The sequence below is a fragment of the Schistocerca serialis genome, chromosome 11, assembly GCF_023864345.2.
Source record: "Schistocerca serialis cubense isolate TAMUIC-IGC-003099 chromosome 11, iqSchSeri2.2, whole genome shotgun sequence".
Taxonomy (NCBI): domain Eukaryota; kingdom Metazoa; phylum Arthropoda; class Insecta; order Orthoptera; family Acrididae; genus Schistocerca; species Schistocerca serialis.
In genome coordinates, this window is record NC_064648.1 from 124550097 (window position 1) to 124570766 (window position 20670).

Consider the following 20670-nt stretch of genomic DNA (forward strand, 5'->3'; position numbering starts at 1 on the left):
CAAACTGATCGTCACCTAGCGCATTCTCAATTTTCTTTTCCATTCTCCTGTATATTATTCTTGTAAGCAGCTTCGATGCATGAGCTGTTAAGCTGATTGTGCGATAATTCTCGCACTTGTCAGCTCTGCAGGAAAAGACTAATTGGTAACCTCCACCTTGCACTCTAAGGTGGTTTGTGGACTATGCGTTATATTTAGATATAGAATTTACCGTGGTAGTCTATTTAATGTTGCCTTCCACAGAAAAACTTCTGCAAACAACAACTTGTTCGGTTAGTATGTTTTGTTCTTTTTTAGCTACGCTGGGCCGGCCTGGACTGTTGGCGGGTGGCTTACCTTACCCAGGATGTCTTCGGAGCGGCCCTGCCCGTACCAGGGGGCCGTGTCGATGTAGTTGACCCCCTGGCGGATGGCCTCTCTGATGGTGGCGATACACTCCTCCTCTGTGAAGCTCCTGCAAACAGCGGAGTACTTCGTTACAACATTTCTTCCGAATGTACTGGAGGAGAAGCAACTGCAGTGACACACCCGCTAAATCCACAGCACAGAACAGATGATTAGTATTGTGGAAAAGGTCAAATAAGGTGACGGCCAGGTGCACTCAAAATTGTAATTTATTATAATTTAATAGCATTATAATTTAATAACAGGAAGAAGAATAGGCCAAATGTGGATATAACTTGTGGAGGGGAAAAACTACAAGTGGTAGAGAACTTCAAGTACCTGGGAAACGTGATTGAAAGTAAGGGGGGAAACGCAATGGAAATAAATGAAAGGTGCAGAAAAGCAGGGCAGTTCTACAAATGCATTAGGGGGCTTATTTGGAGCAAGGAGGTGCCACAGAAACCCAAGGGAATTATATACCGAACCTACTGTGTCCCCATATTGGCATACGGAAGTGAGACATGGGTAATGCACAAAAGCGACAAAAGTAGAATACAAGCTAGTGAAATGAAGTTCCAGAGGAGCAGGTTGAGTGTAACAAGACGAGACAGATTGCGAAATGTGTATGTGAGGGAAAGACTAAAGGAGGAACCAGTACAGGACAGGATAGAAAAATCAAGACTGCAGTGGTATGGACACATGAAGAGAATGGATGAGGGAAGAATTCCAAAGAGGATGTTTGATCTGCAACTGGAGGGGAAGAGGCCCAGAGGAAGACCAAGAGATAGATGGGTGAAGGGAGTGAAGGAATGTGTGACGAGAAGAGGAGAGAACTGGACGAAGGTGGAAGAGGGGGAATGGTGGAAAGACAGAACACGATGGAGAGGCTTGTGTTCCCGACAGACCCAGCCAGTGGCTGGAAACTGTCCAAGATGATGATGATTATAATTTAATAACACCTTTAAACCAAACCGGCCAACGGACCCACCCGACTGCACCACACGGAGATAAATCCCTGGTCCGCACCAACCGACTACATCTACATCTACATTGATACTCCGCAAGCCACCCAACGGTGTGTGGCGGAGGGCACTTTACGTGCCACTGTCATTACCTCCCTTTCCTGTTCCAGTCGCGTATGGTTCGCGGGAAGAACGACTGTCTGAAAGCCTCCGTGCGCGCTCTAATCTCTCTAATTTTACATTCGTGATCTCCTCGGGAGGTATAAGTAGGGGGAAGCAATATATTCGATACCTCATCCAGAAACGCACCCTCTCGAAACCTGGACAGCAAGCTACACCGCGATGCAGAGCGCCTCTCTTGCAGAGTCTGCCACTTGAGTTTATTAAACATCTCCGTAACGCTATCACGGTTACCAAATAACCCGGTGACGAAACGCGCCGCTCTTCTTTGGATCTTTTCTATCTCCTCCGTCAACCCGACCTGGTACGGATCCCACACTGATGAGCAATACTCAAGTATAGGTCGAACGAGTGTTTTGTAAGCCACCTCCTTTGTTGATGGACTACATTTTCTAAGCACTCTCCCAATGAATCTCAACCTGGTACCCGCCTTACCAATAATTAATTTTATATGATCATTCCACTTCAAATCGTTCCGTACGCATACTCCCAGATATTTTACAGAAGTAACTGCTACCAGTGTTTGTTCCGCTATCATATAATCATACAATAAAGGATCCTTCTTTCTATGTATTCGCAATACATTACATTTGTCTATGTTAAGGGTCAGTTGCCACTCCCTGCACCAAGTGCCTATCCGCTGCAGATCTTCCTGTATTTCGCTACAATTTTCTAATGCAGCAACTTCTCTGTATACTACAGCATCATCCGCGAAAAGCCGCATGGAACTTCCGACACTATCTACTAAGTCATTTATATATATTGTGAAAAGCAATGGTCCCATAACACTCCCCTGTGGCACGCCAGAGGTTACTTTAACGTCTGTAGACGTCTCTCCATTGATAACAACATGCTGTGTTCTGTTTGCTAAAAACTCTTCAATCCAGCCACACAGCTGGTCTGATATTCCGTAGGCTCTTACTTTGTTTATCAGGCGGCAGTGCGGAACTGTATCGAACGCCTTCCGGAAGTCAAGAAAAATAGCATCTACCTGGGAGCCTGTATCTAATATTTCCTGGGTCTCATGAACAAATAAAGCGAGTTGGGTCTCACACGATCGCTGTTTCCGGAATCCATGTTGATTCCTACGTAGTAGATTCTGGGTTTCCAGAAATGACATGATACGCGAGCAAAAAACAAGTTCTAAAATTCTACAAGAGATCGACGTAAGAGATATAGGTCTATAGTTTTGCGCATCTGCTCGACGACCCTTCTTGAAGACTGGGACTATCTGTGCTCTTTTCCAATCATTTGGAACCCTCCGTTCCTCTAGAGACTTGCGGTACACGGCTGTTAGAAGGGGGGGGGGGGAGGGGGGGGCCTCGTCTCAGAATGCCGACAACATAGTAACTAAGCACGCACGAAGACAATTCGGGAGTCAATGCACACACACACACAGCCGACTCATGAACGATCGGCGAGCCAAAACGCGTCGACCGGTATGACGACCGACCGACGATCCACCAAGACTGTGGCCCGGCTCAAGTGATGCGTGGCGGCAATGGTCGGGCGAGCCATGTAGACGCAGACCTCACTGCTGCTCCAACCCGACTGCACCAGTGCCGCGTTGCAACTCCCGACTGGCAGGTCCAGACACGTTCCAGCCGACTGGCAGGCCGAACTCGTGACACAAACTCGCCACCTGAACTCGCTTACGACAGACGACGGCTGGGAAGTACTCTACTGGCCATTAAAATTGCTACACCACGAAGATGACGTGCTACAGAGGCGAAATGTAACCGACACGATGCTGTGATATGCAAATGATTAGCTTTTCAGAGCATCCACACAAGGTTGGAGCCGGTGGTGCCACCTACAACGTGCTGACATATACGAAATTTTCAAACCGATTTCTCAGCAGTTGAGCAGCGTTGCCTGGTGAAACTTTGTTGTGATGCCTCGTGTAAGGAGGAGAAATGGGTACCATGAACTTTCCGACTTTGATAAAGGTCGGATTGTAGCCTATCTCGATTGCGGTTTATCGTACCGCGACATTGCTGCTCGTGTTGGTCGCGATCCAATGACTGTTGGCAGAATACTGAATCGGTGGGTTCAGGAAGGTAATACGGATTGCCGTGCTGGATCCCAACGGCCTCGTATCACTAGCAGTCGAGATGACAGGGATCTTATCCGCACGGCTGTAACGGATCGTACAGCCACGTCTCGATCCCTGAGTCAAGAGATGGGTACGTTTGCAAGACGACAACCATTTGCACGAACAGTTCGACGACGTTTGCAGTAGCACGGACTATCAGTTTCGGAGACCGTGGCTGCGGTTACCCTTGACTCTGCATCACAGACAGGAGCGCCTGCGATGCTGTCCTCAGCGACGAACCTGGGTGCACGAATGGCAAAACGACATTTTTTTTCGGATGAATCCAGGTTCTGTTTACAGCATCATCATGGTCACATCCATGTTTAGTGACATCGCAGTCAACGCACATTGGAAGCATGTATTCGTCATCGCCATACTGGCGTATCACCCGGCGTGATGCTATGGGGTGCCATTTTTTACACGTCTCGGTCACCTGTTGTTCGCATTGACGGCACTTTGAACAGTGGACGTTACATTTCAGTTGTGTTAACGACCCGTGCCCCTACCTTTCATTCGATCCCTGCGAAACCCTAAATTTCAGCAGGATAATGCACGACCGCACGTTGTGGGTCCTCTACGGGCCTTCCTGGATACAGAAAATGTTCGACTGCTGCCCTGGCCAGAACATTCTCCAGATCTCTCACCAACTGAAAACGTGTGGTCAATGGTGGCCGAGCAACTGGCTTATCACAATACGTCAGTCACCACTCTTGATGAACTGTGGTATCGTGTTGAAGCTCCATGGGCAGCTGTACCTGTACACGCCATCCGAGCTCTGTTTGACTCAATGCCCAGGCGTACCAAGGCCGTTATTACGGCCAGAGGTGGTTGTTCTGGGTACTGGTTTCTCAGGATCTGTGCACTCAAATTGCGTGAAAATGTAATCAAATATCAGTTCTAGTATAATATATTTGTCCGATGAATACCCGTTTCTCATCTGCATTTCTTCTTGGTGTAGCAATTTTAATGGCCAGTAGTGTAATAGCATTCGAGCAAAGATACTACGAGAGGGGATGTATCGATACGCGCTGCTAGCGCCGCTCACGGTCAGGCAAAGCACCAACTCAGTGACAGTAGTTATCTAAATTAGCGTAGTGAGGTGGAAGTACGTTAAAAACAGGCTGTAACACACATGATGGCGGGAACACGAGCCACGCACACCTCCTACAGGAGTGGAAAATAGAGAGAGAGGCAGTCTGACTACGAAGGGCAAAAGATGTAGGATAACCACGAGTGTCAAATAGTTCAGTGACAGGGGTAAGTATGCAAGTTAATAAAGGCCGTCGATGTAGTGATGGCTAGTCTGGGAGAGTGAGATGAGCAGAACCTTCACATCAGGCTTTACAGGATTAGTCGACGACAGCACCGTGCGAGGTGGTGCAGTGATTAACACACTGGACTCGCATTTGGGAAGATGACGCTTCAAACGCGCGCCCATCCATTCAGTTTTACGTTGAGAACGAAGTCTTTCGTGACGACACTGGTATGTAAAACATTCTGGGTGCTCTTGCCGCGGCAATTCGGGATAAAAGGAGATGATGGGCCCTGTTAAGGACAGTCTCAGCCCCAGGGTCCCTGGAATTTATAGTACCCCGTGGGAGTGTCGAAGCAATTACATACGTCAGACCATTCGTATCATTTGCGAGCGCTGCGCAGAACTCCAGCGGCACATTAAAAATAGAGAACTAGAGAAATCGGCAATTGTGGAGCACAGCCTCGCTGACAAACATAAAATACTGCTTGATGAAACAAAAATTTTGTCCCTTGCCTCCATATACTGGGATTCTGTTGTTAAGGAGGCTGTTGAAATACGAATGAGCGAGATTAGATTAGATTAATACTAGTTCCATGGATCATGAATTCGGTATTTCGTAATGATGTGGGACGAGTCAAATTTTCCAATACATGACATAATTAAGTTAATTTAACAACATACTTACGTTAATATAACAACTTTTTTATTTTTATTTTTTATAATTTTTTTGTTTGGTTCTTTTTCTTTTTTTTTCTTAATTTCTATCTAAAAATTCCTCTATGGAGTAGAAGGAGCTGTCATTCAGAAATTCTTTTAATTTCTTCTTAAAAACTTGTTGGTTATCTGTCAGACTTTTGACACTATTTGGTAAGTGACCCAAGACATTAGTGGCAGTATAATTCACCCCTTTCTGTGCCAAAGTTAGATTTAATCTTGAATAGTGAAGATCATCCTTTCTCCTAGTATTGTAGTTATGCACACTGCTATTACTTTTGATTGGGTTTGGTTGTTAATAACAAATTTCATAAGAGAGTATATATACTGAGAAGCTACTGTGAATATCCCTAGATCCTTAAATAAATCTCTGCAGGATGATCTTGGGTAGACTCCAGCTATTATTCTGATTACACGCTTTTGTGCAATAAATACTTTATTCCTCACTGATGAATTACCCAAAATATGATGCCATATGAATGCAATAAGTGAAAATAGGCGTAGTAAGCTAATTTACTAAGATGTTTATCACCAAAATTTGCAATGACCCTTATTCCATAAGTATCTGAACCCAAACGTTTCAGCAAATCATCAATGTGTTTCTTCCAATTTAATCTCTCATCAATGGACACACCTAAAAATTTGGAATATTCTACCTTAGCTATATACTTCTGATTAAGGTCTATATTTATTAATGGCGTCATACCATTCACAAGAAGAACTTTAACCGTGATAGCGGATACTCTCTTTCACGGACATGGTTATTCTTTTAATTTGTGCTCTAACACTAGCCACGAGCATATTTATGAATGACAGGGCCAGATTTAAAGATCGTGTTGATTTAAAGCTTCCGTTGGGTACATTAACACTCGCAGGTTTTGTACCCAATCATCTCGGAACTCCACAGTTGGGAGGTAGAAAAGGACTTGTGAAAATCCCGATTATACCAAACACACACAATAAACGATAGGGGCCGTGTTAGATGATTAATAACATGTTGATGGCTGTCATACATTGCAATATCTTGTTGTTGTTGTGGTCTTCAGTCCAAAGACTGGTTTGATGCAGCTCTCCATGCTACTCTATGCTGTGCAAGCCTCTTCATCTCCGAGTAATTACCACAACCTACATCCTTCTGAATCTGTTTAGTGTATTCATGCCATGGTCTCCCTCTACAATTTTTACCCACCACGCTGCCCTCCAGTATTAAATTGGTGATCTTTTGATACCTCAGAACATGTCCTACCAACCGATCCCTTCTTCTAGTCAAGTTGAGCCATAAATTTCTCTTTTCCCCCATTCTATTCCTTACCTCCTCATTAGTTATGTGATCTACCCATCTAATCTTTAGCATTTTTCTGTAACACCACATCTCAGAAACCCCTATTGTCTTCTTGTCTACATTGTTTCACTTCCATATATAGCGACACTCCACACAAATGCTTTCAGAAAGGACTTCCTGACACTTAAATCTATACTCGATCTTAACAAATTTCTCTTCTTCAGAAACGGTTTTGTTGCCATTGCCACTCTACATATTATATCCTTCCTGCTTCGACCATCATCAGTTATCTTGTTGCCCAAGTAGCAAAACTCACCTACTACTTCAAGTGTCTCATTTCCCAATGTAATTCCCTCAGCAACAACCGACTTAATTCGACTACATTCCATTATCCTCGCTTTGCTTTTGTTGATGTTCATCTCATATCCTCCTTTCAAGGCACTGTCCATTCCGTTCACCTGCTCTTCCAGGTCCTTTGTTTTCTCTGACAGAATTACAATGTCATCGGAGAACCTCAGAGTTTTTATCTCTTCTGCATGGATTTCAATTCCTACCTCGAATTTTTCTTTTGTTTCCTTTACTGCTTGCGCAATATACAGATAGAATAACATCTGGGATAGGGTACAGCCCTGCCTCATTCCCTTCTCGACCATCGCTTCCCTTTAGTGCCCCTCGACTCTTATAATTTCCATCTGGTTTCTGTACAAATTGTAAATAGCCTTTCGCTCCCTGTGTTTTCTCCCTGCCACCTTTAGAGTTTGGAAGAGTGTATTCCAGTCAACATTGTCAATAGCTTTCTTTAAGTCTACAATTGCTATAAATGTAGGATTATCTTTCCATAACTTATCTTCTATGAGAAGTCGTAGGGTCTGTCTTGCCTCGCGTGTTCCTACATTTCTCCAGATTCCAAACTGATATTCCCTGAGGTCAACTTCTACCAGTTTTTCCATTCATCCGTAAAAGATCCGTGTTAGTCTTTTGCAACCATGACTTATTAAACTGATAGTTTGGTAATTTTCACATCTGTCAACACCTGCTTCCTTTGGAATTAGAATTACTATATTCTTCTTAAAGTCTGTGGGTATTTCAGTTGTCTCATACATCTTGCTAACCAGATGGAATCTCTCCCAAGGTTATCAGTAGTTCTAATGGAATGTTGTCTCCTCCTCGGGCCTTGTTTTGACTTAAGTCTTTAAGTGGTTTGTCAAATTCTTCACGCAGTATTATATGTCCCTTCTCATCTTCCTCTGCGTTCTCTTCCATTTCCATAATATTGTCCTCAAGTTCATCGCGCTTGTATAAACCGTCTATAGATTCCTTCCACTTTCGTGCGCTCCTCTCTTTGCTTAGAACTGGTTTTCCATCAGAGCTCTTGATATTCATACAGGTAGCTCTCGTTTGTTCAAAGGTCTTTTTAATTTACTTGTATGCAGCATCTATCTTACCACCAGTGATATATGCTGGTACATCCTTACATTTGTCCTGTAGCCATTCCTGCTTACCCATTTTGCACTTCCTGTCGATCTCATGTTTTAGTCTTGTTTATTCCCTTTCTTCCGCCTGTTTATTGCATTTTTATACTTTCTGCTTTGATCGATTAAATTCAGTATCTCTTGTGTTATCAAAGGATTTCTACCAGCCCTCGTCTTTTTACCTACTTGGTCCTCTGCTGCCTTCATTATTTCGTCTCTCAAAGGTACCCATTCTTTTTCTACTGTTTCCCTTTCCCCTGTTCTTGTCATTCGTTCCCTAACGCTCCCTCTGAAACTCTTTACAACCTATGGTTCTTTCAATTTATCCATGTCCCATCTTCTTAAATTCCCATCTTTTTGCAGTTTCTTCAATTTTAATCTACAATTCATAAACAATAAATTGTCGACAGATTTCATATCTGCCCCTGGATATGTTGTACAATTTAAAACCTGGTTCCAAAGTCTCTGTTTTAGCATTATATAATCAATCTGAAACCTTCCGGCGACTCTAGGTCTCTTCCGTGTATACAACCTTCTCTCATTGTCTTAAAGTAAGTGTTAGCTGTGATTAAGTTACGCCCTGTGCAAAATTCTATTGGGTGGCTTCCTCTTTCATTCCTTTTCCCCAGTCCATATTCACCTACTACTTTTCCTCCACTTCCTTTTCCTACAATCGTAATCAAGTCGCCCATGACTACTAAATTTTCGTCTCCCTTAACTATCCGAATAATTTCTTTTATCTCATAATACATTTCCTCAATCTCCTCCTCATCTGCGGAGCTAGTTGGCATATAAACTTGTACTACATTGGTAGGTGTGGACTTCGTGTCTGTCATGGCTGCAATAATACGTTCACTATGCTGTTCACAGTACCTTATGACTGTTAAATATGGAGTGACACAAGGATCAGTAATGGGTCCTGTTCTGTTGTTACTCTATGCAAATGACCTAAACATAAACAACGACAGCAGCACAGTATTTGAATTTGCTGATGATATGAGTGTTCTAACCACATGAAACTCAGAGGAAACTCTTGTAAAAAAACATAAAAGAAGCCACTGACAAGCTAACATGTTACTTTGATGACAATGACTTAATAATCAACACTGAAAAAACTGTAGCTATGGATATATACACAGCACAAACAAAAAATCTGATATCACCCAATCTAGAGCTATATGGACAAACAATTGCCAAAACACCCTGTACCAAATTTCTTGGACTTCATCTGCTAGACAACTTCAAATGGAAAGAACATACTGAGCAAATGAACAAAACATTAAGTACTTCTTGTTTTGTGTCTCATACATTAAAAAATTGTACCAGCTACAACACCCTTCAGTGTGTATATTACGCAGTTGTACAATCTCACCTCCGGCATGGGATAATGTTCTGGGGAAATTCTGGAGAGGCCATCAAAACATTCAAAATTTAAAAAAAAAATTATAAGAATAATGGAAGGGGAAGATAATCTCAAATCATGTAGACCACTTCCTTGCATATACATACTTGAAAATATAATGTATTTAAGGCAAAACTTACATACAAAAAGACCACTCATCACTCAAAATCACACAATACACAGCTATGATACAAGACAAAAACTAGATGTACATGTTCAAAGCGCCAACACAAAGTTATTTCAAAACAGCCTTATCCATCCTAGAATCAAACTATACAATGCCTTACCAGATACCATTAAACACATACAAAACATTGGTCACGTCAAATCTAAACTGGCGTCGTACTTGGTCGATCACTGCTTTCATACAGTAAATGAATACCCACAAAACTAAATTTTTCTGTGTTAACCCATTGTAGTCTCATTCACAAGAACATTTGTATTTTATTTCTCTGTATATAGCGTAACAACATTTATTTAAGTATTCATCATTAACTGATATATTAATGTGTGTTATTATGTACAAAGGTATATTACATGTAAAACTGCTAAGATTAACATAAAAATCCAAATATATCTTGTACATTGTGCAGCTGTACATGAAAATGGATCAATAAATCAATAAGTCATATTCCTATTTTGTTACTCATTACTAAGCATACTCCTGCATTACCCCTATTTGATATTTTATTTACAGCCCTGTATTCACCTGATGACAAGCCTCATTCCTCCTATCGCCGAACACCACTAATTCCCACTATATCTAACTTTAACCTATCCATTTCCCATTTTAAATTTTCTAAACTACCTGCCCGCTTAAGGGAACTGACATTACTCGCTGTGCTCTGGAGAATGCTAATTTTGTTTCTCCTGGTAACGACATCCTCCTGAGTAGTTCCCACCCGGAGATCCAAATGGGGGATTATTTTACCTCCACAGTATCTTAAGGTTTCATTTAGCACAACATAGTAATAAGGTGTAGAGTACGTAAGTAAGACGTACTTCCAAGAGTGTAATAACACCAGTATACATGTGCTACTGCTGCTGCTCAGTCGTTATGTTTGTGTTAGTTTACATCTGATTTATTCTTATAATGAAAAATGGCGGTCAGAGTGTCAGGTAGGACATACCCATATAGGCTGCTGAGGACGCCGCCGCCACAGCCGAGGTGAGACACGTAGAGGCCGGTCTCGCCCAGTGGGTTGTAGCGCATGGCGCGCACCGCCGCCTCGTCGTGGAAGCCGGGCACGAAGGTGGGGGGTAGGCCGGTGGGGGGCGAAGTAGGGGGCGACATGCCTGCCTGCAGCTGATGCTCTGCCTGGGGTCAGCTGCTGAGCGAGAGGGCAGCGAGGCTTGCAAGGGGGCGAGGGGTGCTGTGCGTCGTGGTCAGTCTGCAGCAGAGAGCTACGCGCCGTCCTGGAAACATTGGCACGAATGCAGTTGCTACAACTCTGCTTGTTACAGTTGTGCTCCTAAAGTACATACAGTATAGCTAGACTACTACACTATATGATCAAAAGTATCCAGACAGTTGTTACAGTTTTGCTCCTAAAATACGTATATTTCTTCTCACTCCACACAAGGTATAGCTATACTAGTACACTATATGATCAAAAGTATCAAGACACACCTAAAATCATATGTTTTTCATATTAGATGAATTGTGCTGCCATCTATTGCCAAGCACTCCACATCTGTGACCTCAGTAATCATTAGACATCATGAGAGAGCAACTCCGTAGAACTCACAGACTTCGAACTCTGTCAGGTGATTGGGTGTCACTTGTGTCATACGTATGTACGCGTGATTTCCACACTCCTAAACATCCCTAGGTCCACTGTTTCCGATGTGATAGTGAAGTGCAAACGTGAAGGGACACGCCGACCTTGTCCATTAACTGACAGAGACCGCCGACAGTTGAAGGGGGTCATAATGTGTAATAGACATCTATCCAGGCCATCACACAGGAATTGCAAACTGCATCAGGATCCACTGCAAGTACTATGGCAGCTAGGCTGGAGGTGGGAATACTTGGATTTCACAGTCGAGCGGCTGCTCATAAAACACAGATCACGCCAATAAATGACAAACATCGCCTCGCTTGGTGTAAGCAGTGTAAACACTGGACAACTGAACAGTGGAGAAACGTTGTGTCGAGTTACGGTACACAATGTGGCGATCCGATGGCAGGGTGTGGGTATGACGATTGCCTGGTGAACGTCATCTGCCAGCGTGTGTAGTGCCAACAGTAAAATTCGGAGGTGGTGGTGTTATGGTGTGGTCGTGTTTTTCATGGAGGGGGCTTGCAGCCCATGTTGTTTTGAGTGGCACTATCACAACAGAGGCCTACATTGATGCTTTAAGCACATTCTTGCTTCTCACTGTTGGAGAGCAATTCGAGAATCTCGATTGCATCTTTCAACAAGATCGATTATCTGTTCATAATGCACGGCCTGTGGCTGAATGTTTACACGACAGTAACATTCCTGTAATGGACTGGCCTGCACAGAGTCCTGACCTGAATCCTACAGAAGACGTTTGGCATATTTTGTAATGCCGACTTCGTGCCAGGCCTCACTGACTGACATCGATACCTCTCCTCAGTGCAGCACTCCATGAAGAATGGGCTACCAGTGCCCAAGAAATCTTCTAGCACCTGATTGAGAGTAGAAGCTGTGGTCAAGGCTAAGAGTGGGACAACACCAAATTGAATTCCAGCATTACCAGTGGAGGGCGCCACGAAGTCATTTTCAGCCATGTGTCTCGATACTTTTGATCACATAGTGTACATAACAAGTTATTGTTTAATGTTGTAACAAAAATCTCGAAAAGTATTTTGACCTATTTACTTTCAATTTTTACACAATACTCTAGTGAACATCCGATTGGAGATAGGCTATAGATTTTCTAATATGAATATATATGTGATATATTGTTACCAAAAATCTCGAAAACTTGTTCACAGATATACCTCCAAGTCTTACACGTCAGTCTAATAAAACCGCTTAGACAGACATAGGCCTTATATTTCGTATTCACCGGACATATACATATCACTGCACAACACTACCTACCAGTAAAATGTGCGTACAGCTCTCGTTGAAGAGGACATATTATTGGCATTAGACAATTTGATGCATCCATCTGGGGAATTGCTGATCATGTGATACGAAGTGTTTCCGTTGCGCAACGGGAGTGCGCATAATGGTTCATGAAAGGCTGAAGAACAGGCCAGGATGGGTCAAGGTGCACCAAGCGGACCACCGCCAATAATATCGACACCTCATCCGAATGGCATTGCAGGATGGACCAGCGTCCTCCTCGGCTCTGGCGCAACAGTGGAACAGTGGAAGGCATTGTACACTACCAGGAGTGACAGTCCATCGCAGGTAATTACAGCAAGGGTTACGTATGCATCGCCCACTTCTCCACCAACCTTTGACGAATGTTCAATAACATGGTAGACGGCAATGGTGTTTGGAACGACATCACTGCAGACAGAAATGCCATCAGACAGTGTTTTTGGATGAATCCCTATTCTGTTTGAAAATGGTGACCGCGTTTTTTTTCACCGCAGGCATGGGGAGCGGCATCACAGTGACTGCATTCACACAAAACATACAGCTCCAAGTCGAGCCCTTATGGTGTCAGGTGCTACAGGGTACAACCACAAACCACAGTTGGTGTGTGTCCAGCGGAGTATCAGCATTGTGACCTACACGAATGGCATCCTATGACCTGCAGCCACACCCTTTCAGTACACCAGCCCAGACGCCATTTTTCAGCAAGACAATGCATGACCACATGTTGCTGCACAGTCACGAGCCTTCCCGGTATCACAGGATGTCGGCCTTTGGGCCTGGCCCGCCAATCGAAAATGTGTGGCATATGGTGAAACGACAGGTGCAGCGCTGTGGTTTAGTGCCAACCACCGCAGACGAACTTTGCAACCAGGTGCATGCAGCATCAATGCCATTTTCGCCTTATACGCCTCAATGCCATCATGCATGGAACAAGTTATCAGGCCCGATGGCACACGCTGTGCCTATAGGCAGCAGGACATGTGCTGAACTGAGGTGACTGAAATAGTAATCATTTCTGCAGAACATACCAATGTATCTGTTCTGTGAGTATGAACGTCCTATATCTAGTCATTCAAGGTGTTCTGTTTTTCCTAAACATTAGCGTATTTTAATATACACAGTCCGACAGGTGTAAGTGCAGACATTTCTGTTGCTGAATGAGGACAGTGTACTGAACAAAGTTTCATCAATATTTACATCATGTGAAGGCTAATAATTGTACCTATTACAAGTCATACATTTTTGGGTCCGTTAGTACATCCACGGGCATGTGGCAGAGCAAGCCATTAATACTTATTTTACCATGGAGAGTCGCTCAGTTGTTGAGTTGTGGATGCACTGACATAAAAGATAAAACGGTCAGTCTATACTGACGGATGTAGTCCACTTTAGTGGTGCAGTTACGGTTGTGCTGAAAACATGAGGTCATGAAGTTTTTGAGGTGTTTGTGGGAAGACTGTTTGACACAGAAGAAATAGCGAACACATTGATGTGCATACATATTAAGGTACGACATATAAAAATATCTGCACTGATACCCCTTATGTGTAATATACCTGTATAACAGAAAACAAGTTCTTCACAGCTTTACTTGAAATTTTTACAAATCGTCTAATAAACATACAGAAATCCATGGAGAATATATATTTTTAAACAACAAGTTGCAGGTTTTCTGTCAGAACCAACTGCATGAAAGAAAATGCTGTGTTGTGCTCTGCTGTGACTCTCTGCAGTTTTGTTTCTTTCCTTGCAGTTCGGTTTCACAGAAAAATGGAAAGTAGTATTTATGGCTTATCAGTTTATAATTGTAAGTGTATTATGAAGTCTGAATTTTCAATGACAATGAATAAGGCTCAAGGTCAGAGAGAAGGGGAAAAAGGGGTGGACAGAGAGAGTTGTGAAGATTAGATGGAGAGAGCTGGGGGATGGGAGGAGATGGAAGACTAAGAGGGAGGAGAGGATGAGAGAGGCGGTGGGGTAGAGAGTGGGACATATAGACGATTAAAAATATACAATCTCTCATTTAAGCATGAGAGAGGACAAGTTACTCTCTCACCTATTTTTTGCGTACAGAAAGCTATTCAAATGGTTCAAATGGCTCTGAGCACTATAGGACTTAACATATGAGGTCATCAGTCGCCTAGAACTCAGAACTACTTAAACCTAACCAAACTAATGACATCACACACATCCATGCCCGAGGCAGGATTCGTACCTGCGACCGTAGCAGTTGCGCCGTTCCGGACTGAAACAGAAAGTTATTAAAGATTTTATTACAACCTGGCGCACCTTGAGAGAGACTCTAGAAAGTAGATGATCTGAGCAGATGTTGTGGAGCCTGGTAGGGCACTAAAAGCATGTGGTGTTTTTACGATTGTTAGCTCGTAGAAGTGGCTTGTTGGGACTTGAAAGCAATTGGGGGCGAGCCCATCCCTCAGTAAATCATGCCGGACAGGCCCACAGCCGTACAGGGCAGACAGGGCAGCCCCTCATTGGGACAGGTCTCCAACAGAACAATGCCACGATACCTGCTGCGGTGCCAGCAGAAGCCTGGGCTAGGGTGGCAGTCTGAAGTAACGTATCTACACAGTGGAGTTGTAAACTGGGCATTCCGTGCAGGGCCATGTGTAATAAAAACTCACGTTTTCGTGTTTGCTGATAGTGCAAATAGACCAGTGAACCACTTCCCTTGGCTGCCTCGGTTGTGTAAGAAAACTCCTGCGTCTGAGAAACGCTTAGGGACAGAATCTTTATTGCACCTCATAGCTAGGACTAACAAGCTACAAGGCACAGGCGATTTAGATCAAGATCTTTGAGATTGTATGTGTTTGCTTGTTGCTGTGGGAAGTGACGCGACTTCAGAGAATCATCTCTTCCCCCTCTGCGAAAACTTCAAAAAGCCTGTAATTGGCAGTTTATTTTATTTTTTCAGAGTCACACATTTCTTAACTCATTCCCTGGTTCGACATGAGTTTGTGCTGTCGTGTGGGAGGGAAGATTTCGCGCCTCTAGAGCCCAGTGTTTGGCTCAAGATAGTGTGAAGGTGGCATCATTTGTGCACTTTGTGGGAAAGCGGAGTTTTTTTTCTGGAGAGGAGCAAGGCACTCAGGTGCAGGACTGTGGTCCGGTAAGGACTTCTGGCCGAAGCTCTGGCATGTGTGGTTGGTAGCTGGGACCTGTCCTGAGACTGACCTCACTTGCGAGTAGTTTGGACTGGGGAGCCTGTGGTGAAGTTCTTACTGCACCGACAGTGTGACTTCAAACGTCTCGGACTACTCGTTTGCCGAGGGCGCACTTATTGGTTTTTGGTTTACCAGTCTTGACATTTGATATCCTTGTGTGCTCTATCGTGTGAGTGAGTCAAATTGGTCCTTGGATACCAGCGAATGGGTGTGTCACACACTGAAATCTACCATGAATTCAGGGCTCTAGTAGAGTAAATTGCGATCCATCTGCCTGATCGCTAGACCGTGAGATTTTTGCATTTCCTTTGCTGTGTCCTTCTCCACCAGACATCACAGCGGATAGAGTATCAGGAACCAAACTGACAGCCTGCAGCTGCGGGTTGCCCACCTCGCAGGCACACCGAAGCACTACACAACCGACAGGCAATATTGATGAACAGCAACAACCACAACAACAACAACACCGCAAAGACACCAGCGGCCACCAGGGGCCACTACCGGCCCACATAAACATAAGGAAGAGGTCGCTGCAGATCCTGGAACTATTTTCACACCTCAAACTACGTGATGGAAAATAGTTCCGAGGTACTCATCCGCCGAAGAGCTATAAAGGCCGGCGCCCGACCGCACATCGGCACCGCCGTCACCCCCCCTCCACCTTCTCCAGTTTGCCGATGACACCGCCTTCCTTGCCCTTGCCCCCATCCTGCAGCGCTCCCAACACCTTCTCCAATCCCATCTTGACCGGTTTACTGTTTGGTGCAACCAGTGGTTGCTCAAGGTCAATCCCTCCAAAACCCAGACGATCATTGTAGGCAAAACCACCCCTTCCTTCCGCCTCCTTGATTTCTATCTCATGTGGCCGTCCTACCACCCTCATCCCCACCCTTAAGTACCTTGTCGTCACCCTCGACCGTCGCCTCTCCTGGACCCCCCATCTCCGGACAATCCAAGCCAAGGCACGCTTCCGACTCCATCTCCTCCAGCTCCTTTCCGGCTGTACGTGGGGCCTGGACGCCTCCACCATCCTCCACACCTATAAATCCCTCATCTGCCCTATCCTTTGTTACGCCCATCCGGCCTGGATCTCCGCCCCCCCCCCCCCCCTACCTTTTATAAATCCCTCTAAATCCTTGAATGCCATGCTCTCCGCCTCGCCTATTGCATCTGTCTCCCCTCCCCCACACGGATCCTGTATGGTCTCATCCCCTTCCCCCACCTCCTCCCTTTTCCTTGAAAGGATACAGATCCTGTACAACTCCCGCAAACTTGATCCTCCTCACCCGCTTGTCTCACCCATTCTCTCCCACCTACACCCGCTGCCGCACCTGTATTCCCACGTCCCACCCGGTCTCCATCTCTCCACCCTCCTTACCCTCTCCCAAGGTGGCTTCCGCCAGCTCCCTCTCCCTGATGATGTCCTCCTCCATCTACCCCTCCTTTGATCCTCCCCCTCCATTCCTGTGTCCTTTCCTTTTGGCACCCTCCCTCCCTTGTCTTTCCTTTTCCCCCGTCCCCTTCCTTCACCCCTCTTCCCCCAGGCTTCCCCTCCCCCTTCCTCCCTTCCCCCTATCCTCCCTGCCCATGACATCTGCTCTCCCCTCTCCCTCTCCCACCCCCCTCCTCCTCTCTTGGCAGGTCCCCGGACTCGTACACAGTTAGTGAACTTTCGCGCGCCGGAGATCAACGCCTCGTGTTTCTGTGTGTGCCGTCGTTTTGTGCTTAAGTGGTTCAGTGTTATTCGTTTTGTGGACCTACGTTCACGTGGGACAATTTTCGTCTATGTATGTGTCCAAGTGTCTGAACAAATTTTATCTTGGACTCTACGCCCGTGAACGGCTCCATGTCTTTTAAAAATTGTTTGTCTCCGTTGATATGTCCACCATATTTTTCTCACATTGTCTTCTTTTGTCTCTTTTATGTTTCTCTGGTGCCAAAGAGCGGCGTAGTATGCTGCTGCTGGCCTGCCTGTAAATAAGTTTAAAGTTAATAATAAAGAAAAAAAAAACGCACATCGGCAGTTCATCGACCGCCAGCAGACTTGGATAGCTGCCGCCCCAGCAGCCCGGCTTGGATCTCCTCGCTGATCTCTGGATTAGGATTGGTATATCAGAGAAGTCTCTGGCGGAGACTAGTAGGAAATTATTTCAGTTGTTTTCTATCTTATTCTTATATGTAGTTGTGATTCGAAGACGGCCGGCCGGTGTGGCCGTGCGGTTCTAGGCGCTTCAGTCTGGAACCGCGTGACCGCTACAGTCGCAGGTTCGAATCCTGCCTCAGGCATGGATGTGTGTGTGATGTCCTTAGGTTAGTTAGGTTTAAGTAGTTCTAAGTCCTAGGGGATTGATGACCACAGATGTTAAGTCCCATAGTACTCAGAGCCATTTAAACCATTTGATTCGAAGATGGATCACTGTTTTGTGTTGGTGTTATAATTGGAGAATTTGTTTTGGTTAATTGAACAGTCCAATAAATTGTTTTCCGGACTTCGATCGTTAGTTTCTTCTGCTTACGCAAACATATCATCCTTCATGGCAGCGATCAATTCACAGGTGCCGCCTCCGCATCTCACCTCTCGCCATCTGCTAGTCATGTCGCCGCACGAAGTAAACAGGGTAACGTACTGACGCTGCGGCATTGTCAGGTCGTACAGATGTACATCTACTTCTACATCCACACTCCGCTGGCCACCTGACGGTGTGTGGCGGAGGGTACTTTGAGTACCTCTATTGGGTCTGCCTTCTATTCCAGTCTCTTATTGTTCGTGGAAAGAAAGATTGTCGGTATGCCTCTGTGTGGGCTCTATTCTCTCTGATTTTATCCTCATGATCTCTTCGCGAGATATACGTAGGAGGGAGCAATATACTGCTCGACTCCTCAGTGAAGGTATGTTCTCGAAACTTCAACAAAAGCCCGTACCGAGCTACTGAGCGTCTCCACTGGAGTTTATCTATCATCTCCGTAACGCTTTCGCGATTATTAAATGATCCTGCAATGAAGCGCGCTGCTCTCCGTTGAATCTTCTCTATCTCTTCTATCAATCCTATCTGGCACAGATGCCACACTGGTGAGCAGTATTTGAGCAGTGGGCGAACAAGTGTACTGTAACCTACTTCCTTTGTTTTCGGATTGCATTTCCTTAGGATTCTTCCAATGAATCTCAGTCTGGCATCTGCTTTACCGACAATCAACTTTATATGATCATTCCATTTTAAATCACTCCTAATGCCTACTCCCAGATATTTTATGGAATTAACTGCTTCCAGTTGCTGACCTGCTATATTGTAGCTAAATGATAAAGGATCTTTCTTTCTTTGTATTCGCAGCACATTACACTTGTCTACATTGAGATTCAATTACCATTCCCTGCACCATGCGTCAATTCGTTGCAGCTCTCCCTGTATTTCTGTGGTGTGCGTACTGTAAGACCTTCAGTACACACACCATCAGATTATTTGACCTGTCACTCTAATTAAATAGGCGAGTATCAGCAATATGTCTCGTGGTCTTATCGTGGCGTGTTTATCTTCTGCCGTTAGCTCAGATGATAGAAATGCCACTTGCACGCTTACAGTAGCAGATTGACGGTGACCAACTTTAAACAGAACTTGATTAATTTTCACACACGTTTATTAAATACATAATAACCATAAAAATAACTTAACTTGGTTCTTGATGCTATTTACAATTGACAATCTGAAGTTCCTTTGGTCTTGATACGTTAATCTTATTCTCACATATCTCTGATACTTGACACAAGCGTCTAAACATTTCTCTTCATGGCTGTGTACAGGAATATGGTAATCTTATTAGACGCAGACTGAAACTTGACGGCAGACTAATGCAGACTGACTAATCGGAGGTCTGTACACTCGTTATAATACCTCGAGCGTTCATGTATCACTGCGCGAGTGTGATCCGCGAGGAGAAAAGGTTCTACGTTAGCAGCAATCTCATTGGCTGCGTTACATATTAATACGCGGATCGGCGGAAGCAGAATTTGGTCTGTCTGCTTCCTGTGTATTTTATGAGAATCGCCAACTCGTTGTTTAATGTTTTAACTTTCCACAATTTTCCGCCGTTTTACAATTTAAGTCGCCGTTTTATCGCCTGCTTTTATTGTTTCTTATCTTCTTGTTGTTGTTGTTGTGGTCTTCAGTCCTGAGACTGGTTTGATGCAGCTCTCCATGCTACTCTATCCTGTACAAGCTTCTTCACCTCCCAGTACCTACTGCAGCCTACATCCTTCTGAATCTGCTTAGTGTATTCATCTCTTGGTCTCCCTCTACGATTTTCACCCTCCACGCTGCCCTCCAAGACTAAATTGGTGATCTCTTGATGCCTCAGAACATGTCCTACCAACCAGTCCCTTCTTCTTGTCAAGTTGTGCCACAAACTCCTCTTCTCCCCAATTCTATTCAGTACCTCCTCATTAGTTATGTGATCTACCCATCTAATCTTCAGCATTCATCTGTAACACCACATTTCGAAAGCTTCTATTCCCTTCTTGTCCAAACTATTTATCGTCCATGTTTCACTTCTTCTTATGTTTTAAAAATTCTGTAAGTATGGTTTGTACGCTGTGTCACATTCGTCGAAGAATCTCGCTTACTTATGAAGAAAAGTGTACCTATAGCAACAAATGCAGCCAATAGT

The 20670-nt window shown here is 44.5% G+C and overlaps 1 protein-coding gene across 1 annotated transcript in view; it reads right to left on the reverse strand.

Moving 5' to 3' along the window:
• LOC126427057 (uncharacterized) overlaps window positions 1-20670 on the reverse strand; it is a 93041-nt gene that overhangs the window by 47806 nt on the left and 24565 nt on the right. Inside the window, exons 2-3 of the mRNA XM_050089236.1 lie at window positions 10877-11162; window positions 337-454 (exon numbers count right to left, since the gene is read on the reverse strand). Coding sequence (XP_049945193.1) covers window positions 337-454; window positions 10877-11040 — 282 coding nt within the window. The 5' untranslated portion in view covers window positions 11041-11162. The remainder of the gene's footprint in view (window positions 1-336; window positions 455-10876; window positions 11163-20670) is intronic.